The sequence below is a fragment of the Lipotes vexillifer genome, unplaced genomic scaffold (assembly GCF_000442215.2).
Source record: "Lipotes vexillifer unplaced genomic scaffold, Lipotes_vexillifer_v1.1 scaffold710, whole genome shotgun sequence".
Taxonomy (NCBI): domain Eukaryota; kingdom Metazoa; phylum Chordata; class Mammalia; order Artiodactyla; family Lipotidae; genus Lipotes; species Lipotes vexillifer.
In genome coordinates this window covers 1,063,081-1,076,627 of record NW_006789347.1, presented here as the reverse complement: position 1 = coordinate 1,076,627, position 13,547 = coordinate 1,063,081, and the positions used below count along the sequence as shown (strand labels likewise).

General features: G+C 35.1%; 1 protein-coding gene across 1 annotated transcript in view; it reads right to left on the bottom strand.

Annotated features, from left to right (window-relative positions):
• Window positions 1–13,547, bottom strand: part of MAN2A1 (mannosidase alpha class 2A member 1) — a 161,179-nt gene that overhangs the window by 89,316 nt on the left and 58,316 nt on the right. The window contains exons 5-6 of the mRNA XM_007462587.1: window positions 8,749–8,876; window positions 1,122–1,295 (exon numbers count right to left, since the gene is read on the bottom strand). Coding sequence (XP_007462649.1) covers window positions 1,122–1,295; window positions 8,749–8,876 — 302 coding nt within the window. The remainder of the gene's footprint in view (window positions 1–1,121; window positions 1,296–8,748; window positions 8,877–13,547) is intronic.

The window sequence follows — 13,547 nt, the reverse complement described above, 5'->3', positions numbered from 1 at the left end:
TCCCTACAGATTAGGTTTAATTTTCCAGGATAAAAAATTATATAGCTAATATGTTTCCTTATTGAAAAAAACAACAGTACACATAAAGATACCATCTAAATTTACAAATGACTCTTCCGAAACACTTCAGGAGGGTCATAGATTACACAGAGAAGCAAGTATGATGTAATATAGTGATTTCTGAACATTGTCTTAGCAATGAATTCCTTTTTTCAGATGAAATTTTACCAATAACTTAATACTGATGGTGGTATATACTAGGGGTTAGGGACCTGGGCTTTGGAACAGCACAGAACTGGATTCAAATCTCAGCTCTGTACCCACTACCTGTATTACTTTTGGCAAATGGCTTCACATATCTAAGCCTCCATTTCTTCACCATTTAAAAGGGATAATTATAGAAACTAATTTAAAGAATTATAAAGATTCAATGAAAGAGTGAATATAAAGCATCTAACACCATGCATGGCCCATAATAAGGACTCAATAAATAAAATTAAGTAAGAAAATAAGGTGTTCTGAATTACATGGGGGGTGGGAAAGGCAAAGGCTTCTCAGGAGGCCTAAATATTGTCACCTCTGCCCCAGCAAAGAGCTGGAGAAGCACATCCTTAAAACACCTGCGTGCCCACAGAACAGTGTGAAAACAAGCGACACAGGTAATAGGAGGGCTGTTATAGTAGGATAGGATTAAGGTTTTAAAAGGCAACTCTTACTAGATGCAGAGATAGGAGAGACAGAAGGAAGAAACACTGGCTGAATATGAGATACATGACTGGACATTAGTTCTAATGCACATACAAGTTTGTGATAAAACAGGTACTTTTTAAAAGACAAGCAAGTGAAAGCATTAATTACTTGCAAAAGACTAATTACTTGTATTTATTTACTTCCATTAGGCTTAAAGAAGAATCTACAATGTTCTATAGATAAATATCTTCACCAATGCTTAAAAGACTCCTGACACAAATACATTGAAAACACAATTATGTGTATCTTTAGGCAACCATATTTTCAAGACTGACACTCTGAATAAAACCCATAACAGCATGAGTTCATAACCCCTGTGAAATAACATCTAGGTCAAGTGAGATCTTCAACTTTCATCAAACCCTACATACCCCAATTCTGTCTCCAAAAAAACTCCAGCGTTTTATGCAATGCAAAATGTTTTTTAACTGCATAATGAACTCTCTGGATAAGCATGTGAGAAAATCCAGCACGTTTTAGAAGATAAGCCATTGTTGGTGAATGTCCAAAAGGATCGATAGACCAGCCAGACCGAGGTTTCACCCCTGTTGATAAAGAAAATGTGTTATTGTTTTAAATTGATAAATGAAATAGAAGAAGTCACAACACATTTAGACCCATCAGAGTTCTTCTGGTCTCCTGGATTCTAAAATAAAGGGGCTGCCCAGCATTACCCTTAGCGAGCATTCCCAGCAGGACTCCCTGAGAGGAAGATTCTGCCACTGCTGTGTTCTCCCGGGCAGGGTGAATAACACTGGAAGTTAATCAGTTGGAGGTGAAATAAGCACTCTACTGCACTCAGTGGAGGCAGAGAAAGAACCAGGACCAAGTCATTGCCCTCTAGGATCTAACAGTCCTGTCTTCTGTGGAGACGCATAACCCAGCAACTCCCTGTTACATGATATAGAAAAGTAACCTAAGTCATTTCAACTTGCACTCCCCAACCCCAACGTTAAGGGATTTTAAACTATCTTTTATAGCTTACAATAGTCCCAAATCATCATAATATACAGTAGCAGAAATGGCCAAAGTAACTGTACCATGTTTCATTAAATCTTAAGACATTTTTATGCTGGTGCTTTCTACCAAGAATGGGTCAACAGAATTTTTCACAGCTGACTCATACCAATTCTAAGAGTGAAGCCCTAAAGCTATATCTCAATTTCACAGAGGATAAAATATAAAAAACATAATAAATGCACAGGTTAGAATTAATGAAATAAGATTATTCATTGGGCATTATACAAATCTGATCTTTTATTTATTCAGGATTCTCAAAGAAGGCTTCTACAAACAACCTATAAATCGACATAAGTAATAGAATTGTGCACATTTTTTTCACTCAAACACTCAAGCACCTTGCATATGCCGAAGACTAAAAGAGGCCTAGGATTACAAAAATGAGCCAATCTTGATCCTGATTCTAGTTGCAGAGATTATGATGCAAATAGGTGTAACACAGGATAACAGAAAAGAGAACAGAGAGAACTCTGTAGAACAATATTGAAGATTAACACAGAGGTGAGAAGCCACCAAGGAGACTGAGAAGGAAAAGTCAGAACTGTCAGAGGACCAAGAGTATGTGTCAAAACTCAAAGTGACCGTATAATCTGTCCATTTCACATATGTAATTTACCTCCAAAAAATTATAAAGAAATCTTGAACTCTATTTAGTAATTTTGGGCTTTTGTGGTAGTACAGGTTTAGCAATTCTGAAACTTTCATGTATTTCAAGACTGAGTAAATTAGAATAAAGGAGCCAGGTTTTACACTGTTAAGAAAAGGAACTATAGAATATGTAAATATGAAAGAGCAGAACCCTATGATACTGGGTTGAAATAGGAGATAGTAGTACTAACATGAATAAATATACATATATACACACAAATATATATTTAAACAAACTCTCCCTCTCTCTCTCTCTCTCTCTCTCTCTCTATATATATATATATATATACACACACATGCACACACACACACACACATTTCCTAGCTCAGTGCAATAACACCTCAGTACCAAACAACATTATCTTCGATCCCAGACTTTGACCTCTAAATGCCATGCTCTATTAAAAATAACCTTAAAGAAATTACTTATTCCAGGGCTGAGGCTAGGAAAGTACAAGATAACCCTGGAACATATTCTTGGGGCATAAATTAAAGAAATGGTCAAAGGGTCATGGGAACATATAAAAATAAATCAGGAGATAGTTGAAGGGGCTTCCACTGGCCAAATGCAGGACAACTGGGGAATCAAAATAAATACTAATAGTACTGGACTACAGCCCATTGAATAAAATAAGAATCCATGAGCTCACAAATAAATTGAAAATAAAAAGGAAAGCTCTTCCTTTTAGTATTAATAGAATACTAACTTATAATTATAGAAGCAATGATGGAATTAGAAAATCATCAATGGATCCTAAAACTAAAACATTAAAGTTTGATGAGGAACAGTATATTTACCTATTCTCAATGTATGTCCTACAAATTAGTTATTAATTCAAAAGGCAGAAAATATAACAGTACAGTAAAGAAAATTAAAAGACACAACTTAAACAAGTGATCAAGAATAGCAGCACCAATATGGGGACAAAGAGATGACAAGTGCCTTCTGACAGCATGCATTGAGGACACAGAAAATAACTACAGTGATATTCTAGCAAAATAAATTAGATTAGATTACATAGATAGATCAGATAGATAAATAACCTAAAGCTAATCATAAGGAAACAGACAAACTCAAATTGAGAGACTTTCTACAACAGAGGTCTGCACTCCTCAAAAATATCAACATCAAGAAATCCAGAGAAAGGCTGAGGTCTGTTTCAGGTTAAGGAGACTAAAAGGACATGACAACTACAAGCATTACGTGATCCTAGGTTGGATCCTGGACTGGGAGGGGAAAAAGCAGTCTTTATTAAAGAACATTACTGAGTCAATTGACAAAATTTGAATATAACCTGTGAAATAGATTGTAGTATTGCTAACGCTCCTGATTTGATAACTATCTTCTGCTTATCTAAGAAAACATCCTTATTTCTTATGAAATAACACAATGAAGTATTGAGAGACAAAGAGACAAGATGCCTCCAGCTTACTCTCAAATGGTTCAGAAAAACATGTATGGGAATCTAACTAGAGTCCCTTGGTATCCAGGTAAGACTGGTTTCAGGACCCCTGAAGATACCAGAATCTTTGGATGTCAAGTCATATAAAATGGTGTAGTAGTTGCATATAACCTACACACATCCTCTTGTATACAGGCATACCTCCAAGATACTGTGGGTTTGGTTCCAGACCACTGCAATAAAGCGAATATCACAATATTTTGGCTTCCCAGTACATATAAAAGTTATGTTTACGGTAGTCTATTAAGTGTACAATAGCATTATGTATAAAGAAAATGTACACACCTTAGTTAAAAAATACTTTATATGTGGAGGAAAAAGAACCCTTGTGCACTGTTGGTGGGAATGTAAATTGGTACAGCCACTATGGAAAACAGTATGGAGAATTCTCAAAAAATTAAAAAGAGAACTACCATATGGCCCAGCAATTCCACTCCTGGGTATTGATCTGAAGAAAACAAAAACACGAATTTGAAAAGATACATGTACCCCCATGTTCACTGCAGCATTATTTACAATAGCCAAGATATGGAAGCAACCTAAGTATCCACAGATGGATCAATGAATAAAGAAAATGTGGTGGTGTGTGTGTGTGTGTATATATATGTGCATATATATATATATATATATATATACACATACATATATATATAAAATGGAATCCTATTCAGGCATATGAAAGAATGAAATCTTGCCATTTGTGACAACACTGATGGAACTTGAGGACATATTTCTGATGAAATAAGTCAGACAGAGAAAGACAAATACTGTAATGATTTCACTTATATGTGGAAGCTAAAAAACAAAATGAATAAACATAATAAAACATAAACAGTCATAGATACAGAGAACAAACAGGTGGTTGCCAGAAGGGAGGGGGCTGGGAGGAGGAAAGAAATAGGTGAGGGAAATTAAGTACAAACTTCCAGTTGCAAAATAACTGAGTCATGGGTATGAAATGTACAGTGTGGGGAATACAGTCAATAACTATGTAATGTCTTTGCATGGTGCCATATCTAGGCTTATCGTGATGATCAATTTGAAACGCACAGAAATATCAAATCACTATGCTGTATAACAGGAACTAACATAATGTTGTAGGTCAAATATACTTCAAAAACAAACAAACAAACTTATAGAAAAAGAGATCAGATCTATGGTTACTAGAGGTGAGGGTGGGAGAAGGAATTGAATGAAGACAGGCAAAAGGTAAACTTCCAGTTATAAAGATAAATAAGTACTAGGAATGTAACGTACAACACGATAAATATAATTAACACTGCTGTATGTTATATATGAAAGCTGTTAAGAGAGTCAAATCCTAAGAGTTCTCAGACAAGAGAAAATTGTGTTTTCTGTTTCTTTAATTTTGTATTTATATGAGGTGACAGATGTTCACTAAACTTGCTGAGATAATCTTTTCACGATGTATGTAATTCAAATCACTATGCTGTATATCTTAAATCTACACAGTGCTGTATATCAATTATATCTCAATAAAACTGGAAGAAAACCAAAACAAAATAAAACTTTATTGCTAAAAATCAGCTAAGCATCGCTAGCCTACAGCAAGTCATAATCCTTCTGCAATAGAAACAAAGATCACTGATCTCAGATCACCATAACAAATACATTAACAATGAAAAAGTCTGAAATATTGCTAGAATTACCAAAATGTGACACAGAGACACAAAGTGAACAAATGCTGTTGGAAAAATGACACCAACAGACTTGCTCAACACAGGGTTGTGACAAATCTTCAATCTGTAAAAAACGTAGTATCTGTGAAGCACAGTAAAATGAGGTATGCCTATAATTTAAATCACCTCCAGATTACTTATAATACACAATGTAAATGCTATGTAAATAGTGATAAATACAATGTAAATACTATGTAAGTAGCTGCCAGGCATGGCAAATTCAAGTTTTGCTATTTGGAACTTTCCAGATTTTTTTTTTCAATTATTTTCCATCCACTGTTGGTTGAATCATCAGATGTGGAACTGGTGAATACAGAGGGCCAACGCTACAGGATATACAGGAGCCCCTCTCAAATACTATCATGCGACTCTACAAATTTGAAATGAAATGAAATTAAGCTATAAAATTAAAAAAAGGAGTATGTGTTGTCCCAAATAACTAGGACAGAATAAGCTTACAAACAAGAATAAAAATCAACATGAAAAGTTAGTGATGTCTGAGATTTCATCATCACTGATGATCTTTTCCGCATCAAAATCACCTGATACACGGGAATAGCAACCTAGCTGCAATAGATTAAAGAATCCCTGAGAAGTAATGATGTAGAAGAGAAAGAACGTAAACTACATTTTTAAAAACTGATACAAAGTGAGGTAGAAGCTAGGGAGAGACACAGAGGGGACCCCAGTATCCTTCTAGGATTTTCCTGGGTATAAGCAAATCTATTTTTTTAAAGGGGGCAAGTGACAAACTTAGGGAGGAAATGCAGTATATGAAAAATCCAAAATTTTATAAAGAGGGTACATATGCCAATAAAACCAGGAAAGATTTTGTGTTTTCATGTAAGAATAAGACTGTCAAAATATAAAAAAGTAAAAACAAGAAAAATTACAGGAAACAATCATTAAAAAGAGTAAAATACATCACTCAGTTTTTGGCAAATCTAATAGACTTAAAAATTAGAACATGAGCAACATGAATAATATAATTAATAAAACTGGATTATTCCAAATATATCTAATATTAAAGCTTAAGAGCAGTCAGAGAACAGTTAAAAAATGGATATTTTAGGCAAAAGATAACCTTAAAAACTCAAACTTAGCTTCTAATGGTCAAATCTATATAATAAAGTTAATAAAAGCAGAAATTAACCACCAAAGACTAAACAATTTAAAAAGTATCCCATAACCAAATGTAAAAACAGTGTCCAAAACAACATGTTGTTCTAAACTGTTTAAACAAAACTGAGAACACTACTCTAATTTACAAGGTGCAGTCAGAGTTACATTTGTCAAAACTCACACTCTACAGTTAAGATTTATGTGTTGCACTGCATGTAAATTACACATCCATAAAAGCTAAACATAAAGAAAAATATCCACAAAAACTGAGGTTTATAAAGTGAATATTTTGGCTTAGAATATAATTAAGTATTTAAGAAAAGTGGCACTGAGTAGGGGGTCCCCAAGTCCACTCCCAGATTTCACGACTTAAGAAAACTTATAGCACTAGACATATAGTCATACCCACAGCTATGATTTATTATAGTGAAAAGATACAAAGCAAAATCAGCAAAGAGTAAAGGCACACAGGGCAGAGTCCACAGGAAACCAGGCACAAGCTTCTAAGAGTTCTCTCCCTGTGGCATCACCCAGGATGAGTTAATTACTCCACCAGTGAATGGTGACAATACCTGAAATGCTGTCAACCCAGAAAGCTCACTAGAGACTCAGTGTCCAAGGTTTTTACTGGGGTCTGGTCATGCAGGCACCCTCTGTCTAGTACATAATATGATTCTAGACTCCCAGAAGGGAAACAAATGTTTAGCATACACTGCACTGTTTGTATAGTTTAAACACAGTGAGTCACTCATCATTTAAGAAATCCAAGTCCTCAGACACCAGCCAACAGCCAACTTTGCAAGCAAGATCTTTCTAAGGATAGCAGTTTCAGATCTGCTATGTTAACTCTTTTCAGCACAAGTATGGTATCTGCAACTTACTCTATAACAATCACAACAATAACAATATGGAAAGAGGAAAAAATAAGGCAAATGTGTCAAAATAATGACTGGTGAATCTGGTTGGGGGCCTTATGAGAGCTCTTTGTAGTATTCCTACAACTTTTAAGTTTGAAATTATTCCAAAATAAAAAGTAAATAAAATATTAATGGGGTTGGGGGTTTTTATCCCTAACAGAAGAATACTTTAAAATAATAAAATATTTAGAAATAACTTCAATAAAAACATGTATATTTACCATAAACTACAAAATTGTACTGAGAGATATGAAATATTTGAAAACAATTACATACCATGTTGCAGAATGCAAATACTCGATATCACAAAGATTTCGAGTAGTCCCATGTTCTTATGAGTTGTATGAACATCTGATTTTATCAGTTAGAATAGCCTTCCCCACTTCTTGTTTTAACAGGATACCTCTTCCCCATGGAGGACCCATTCACATGGTTCAGGCAAGGCTGACCCTGCCCCAAACTACTCTCCCCACATGATCATTTCCATCAAATTAACCAGGCCTCAGTGATTTCAGCTCCTTTAACTCTGGCCTCAGTAAACTGGCTCAGAGATAAGCGCCTAATCCAAAGTGGGTCAATTAGGTAAGGTATTAAGGAAAACTCCTCCTAATTGTTAGACCAAGAAGATCAGAGTCCTGGTTTTCTATGGCAGAGTCAAGAGACAGTATCCCGACAACATAATCTAAGTCCCCTGGATCCAACCTTACCTGAAGCTACCCTATCTCTGGAATTCTCAATGACAAAACTAACATTTTTCTTTCCTTTTTTCTTTCTTTGCTTAAGCTAGTAAACTAGGTTTTTGCCTTTTATGATCAAGGGTCTTAACTAATATATAATTACAATCCCAGGGGGATAGTTTTAGAAAAAAATACTAAAATTAATAAATAGGTAAAATTGATAAAATAATAGGTGAAACAAGGTAGATGACCCTAAGAGTGACCATATTATATCTTTGTAACTGAGTTTATGATCCAAGAAACATCATAAATCAATAACAAAATAAATTATTCAGTAATAATCAGTGCTAGAAAAATTAGTTATTAAAAAAAATAAAAAGCCCTATCTCACATTCCCCAAAATTAATTGCCCGAAGCAGTCCAAATGAAAGAGAAAGATACGAATACATACCTAGATTTTTTTCCAGCCACTGATGTCCTTCAATTAGTTGGTCAATTAAGGCAAAATAATGTGGAGCAGCTTCATCAGGCATAACCCAGCCACCTGTCACAATTTCAAACTGACCGTTTTCTAGTAAACTAGGGAGAAAATAACATAAGAGTTTACATTAAGATATATAAGAAAAGTTCAAATAAAAATGTAAGACATCATAAACATTAGAGACAGCCTTTAAATGTAACCAGTATTCACACTAGTTGTTAATTTTTTTTTTTTAAACCAGTGGATGAATTTCAACTTTGAGACCCTGGTGATAGTGTCCTTAGTAAAGTATCTGCCCCTCCTGCCCTAGGCAAAGCCACGCAGGTCACTCTGAAAGTTCTATTTCATAAGGGTATAATCTCCCACACAACTTCAAAGATTCCTGATGTCAGCAGCCACATATGATTTACTTCTGGATCTGGCCGAGCACCTAGCAAATACCTGAGTATATGCTTGATGAATGTTAATTGGAGGACTGTCACTTTAAGCATAATATTTGTTTCATTACACCTATGCTGAAAAATCAGGACTTATTTTAGTACTTCTGACACTGATAAGTTAATCATGCAAACTACAGAAGTAATAAAAATAAAAGTAAAGCTAGTAAATATCACATGCTTCTGGGAATACAGAAAACATTATAAAGCACCCTGCTCCAGTCAATTATAATGTAGGCTATATAGTTTATCTTTCATTACTGAGCCAAAAGCTCTAACATTATCATTATCTGTTCATTGAGTGCTCTTTACCATAATACTACACAAAGTAACTAGACCACAGCCCTGGAGAACTAAACTGTTACAAGAAGATACCTTCCTCAGAGACAGAAAAAAATTATCAACTATTAAAAATTTGAAGAACTACCTGAGGAAGTGTAAATGTCAAGAACTTAAGCAAGCCTTTTAAGTGCCACAGACTTCTGAGTTTGCGACAAGGTGGTTTTGAAAACGATGTAAAATTTCAGAAGCAAAAGCAGCTTTAACAAGGATAAACATCACTGAATGCCTATAGCTAACAGCCAAGCACCAAGCCAAATTTAGTTGAAACAGACCAGAGGCATAAAGAATAAACATTTTCCTACAAAGCATGTAACAAAGCCACAGCATTAACAGAACATCCAATTTTTTCAAACATATGCATGATCATAGAACCAATGACAGAGTGGATAATGGACACAATTTCTAAAAATGAATGAATACATGAATGATTTCCTTGTATAAAATAAAAAGAGATTAGCTACATCTGTATTACCATGGGGATCACCAAAAAATACAATTTCATATGGAGAATATGATGGCTTATTATATAGTGTCTAAAGAAACTCCAGTGTTCCAGTCAAACCTCAGATTCTCACAGGCCCACATCAAGAACTTGTAAGAAAGAAGCTGGAAATTTCTGAAAATTGTATTTCTTTAAGAACACAACTAAATCCAAGGCTATTCTGTCCCACTCTTACTGCCTATGGGACTTTGCTTACAGTTAGTTCTTCTTGTCTTTCTGGTGATTGCCTGATTTAGCCACACCCTGGAAGCCATGGATCAGTCCCATCCCTGATGTCTATGAGTAGTATTTGGAAGCCTGAGATGTCAGGACAGATTTGGGACTTAATCTCTAGTCATCAAATATAGAAACTTGACCTCCTTATCTCAGTATTCCAATAAACAGATCTTCTGGAAAATATCAGAAATAACTTGGTCAAAACAAATTCTTTGCTGCTCTTGAATAGAGAATAGAAACTATAAATTAAGTAATCTGAATATTAAGTGGAAAAAAAATCACTCCAATGATGGAATTTCTCACCTATATCTGTTTTATTTTGCTACATATTCCCTGTCCCATAGGCATAAATGGGCTCCAAGAAACAGCCAACCAAAGAATGACATATTATATTTCCTCAGCTCTATCTGTGAATAATTTATCCCTTCCCCCTCTGCATGATGCCTGAGATGCTACTGTGATTGTGTACAGAGTTCTTATCTTTACTTTAAAGACTATCCTATCTATTACTATGGGGGAGACATGAAAGCCTCTCACTCATTAAAATGTTTTTCAGGATTTTCTTATCTATTTTCTTCTCTCCTATCTTTCCCAACCTGGCTGATCCCTGCTGCCCTAATTTCTCAGCTCAAATAAAAGTCTCTGGGACACCCACAAAGTCTCTGGGCCACAGAGCCTAAATCAACACTCCCATTGTACCTCCACACTCTATCACACAATAGTATTTTTCACAAACCAGAATGGCCTTGTTCATTTACTGCTTCCTCTCCCTCCTCACCCCACCCACCATTATAACATAAGCTCCAAGAGAGCAAGGACCAGGACATGTTTTGTTCACTTTTCCAGGCCCAGCACTGAGAAGCTTACTTGGCATTTAATGGGTACTCTCTATTGTTAGATGAAGAGGGAATGAGGGAATGAGATGCTCAGTTTAAAATGAATAGTAACATAAAGTTTGTTATTAGATGAAGTTCACAGACATATGCAAAGTAAGTTGAACAGGGAAGGGTCAGTTAAAAAGGAGTGTGAATAATATAGGTATAAAGTGACATGACCTGGAATATGATTCATGTAGGAGAAATGAACGGGGAGGGAGAGAGAGGAGATGCTTCATGAAGCATCAGTGGGAACCGAGAAATATCTTGACATAGAAGAAAGGATTAAAGTATGAATGACTTAGGGTTTTGATTCCAGGGGTCTTATGGGGTGGTGGTGTTAATACACATAGACAGTGCAGTTCAGTTGAGAAGGGAATCATTTTGCAGTAATAAATATAAATTTGGATAAGGCTATTTGATGTGACAGTGAGGCAGCCAAAAGGACCTGAGAAAGAAAACTAAGTTTAGGGGAAAAGGCCAATGTAAAATTAAGTTTTGGAGGAATGAAACAAAGATGAAATAGAGAAGGATGGGAAGTCTGGAGAAAACAGTCAAAAGGAGAGTTAAGGACCAAGCAGAAGGAAAATATAAGAGGAAATTGAGGTGAAAAGAAATGTTAAAGATAAAAAGAACAAATCTGTGACTATGAACTGAGACATTCCAGAAAAGAGTAATGAGGCACAACCTGCACTTCTGCTTGGTAAAAGTCGTTTTTATAGTTTAAAAAGCTACCATATAACTGTGACTTACTCAGAAATGGACAGACACATCAGTGGGTCAGAATATAAAGTTGAGAAATAAATTTTTAAAATTTTTATATTATTAAAATAGCCATTAAATTAGTGGGGAAGAATGGATTGCGGTTTATTTTTTTAAATCTTCAGTCAGAATGATTTAAAACAAACTCATAAGAAAGCCAAAATATTATGTTGTGGAAGCCAAAGGACTGATATTTGAAATGGCTCACACAGGTTTTTAATAAAAACTATATGAGGTCACAAGAGGCATAAGTGATGTCATAATAGCAAGCCAGAAAGAACTTAGGTTTTAGTTTTTCTTAAGAAAGTTTCTCTAATCAGGTAGAACAAAAGGGAAGAAAACAGACAACATGATTTAAGATATGAAGCAATGTGACAATGAGTGGACACCTGGCCAAATAATCAGGTTAGTGAGTACTCCTATTTCACTCAACTGCCTGTTCTCCCTAGTCTATACATATGAATGGCGAAAACCAGATTATAAACCAGATATTCCTACAGGCAGGAAGGTCAGGCTTGATATAAAATATTCACTGTGTTAGGCAAAAACACATGCCACTTGACCAGTTAAACAAACAAACAAAAAATACACATGCACACATAAAAACTGCAGAAGTGCACACATTTGCCATGTTTACCCCGATTTCTAGAATATATGTGATAAGCACTTAAGAAGCACCTGAAGAATGACAGGAAAACAAAATGGTCCAAATATACATGAGGAAAACACTGACCTAATGACTGAAAAGCACAGCCACCATCATCATCAGGTAGTGCTAGGTACAAAAAGTAGGCCTGACAGTCTTACAGAAACAACACTCCAGGAAATACTGAGAAAAATATTTATAAGCAATAGCAGAAAAGCTGTGTTAGCCTACAAAAGGTACCATATTTAAAACTGCCATTGTTAGCAACACAAAATAAAATTAAGACAGATTGCAAGCTGTACATTCCACACCTTTGTAATTTTTTAAAAATCAGGTAATGGGAAACACCTATAGAAAAAGTTACTTAAAATAAGTACAGGTGCTTCCAAGTATTTCCACTCACTTAGTGCTCAACAAGCATGATTTGAGCTAGTTCTCTGCAATTGTCAGGGGAGTACAACAACAAGGACCTACTGTATGGCACAGAGAACTATAGTCAATATCTTTTAATAACCTATAATGGAAAAGAATCTGATAAAGAGTATATATATATATATATATATATATATATATATATATATATACACACACACATATATGCATAACTGAATCACTTTGCTGTGTATACCTGGAACTAACACAACATTGTAAATCAACTATACTTCAATAGAAGGTTGTTCGGAAAAAAAGAAAATGGGCATACTACTTATACTACTTTTAGGAGAGCAATGCCTATTGTTTTAATGATAAAAGTGAAAGGATGCAGAAAATTGTAAATAAAAGTTACCCAGATCTAATTCCCCAATAACAACCACTGTTTTAACTCTGAAAAAAAAAAAGGGAAGTACAAAATCAAAGAAGATGTGCCCACCTCATAGGGTCTATTGCTTAATTTCTACCAAGAGACGCTCTGGTTTCTGGCAAATTTTTTGCATGAATGCTCTTCCTAATATTTTCTAAACAAGAGATCCAGAAACAAATGAAAAGAC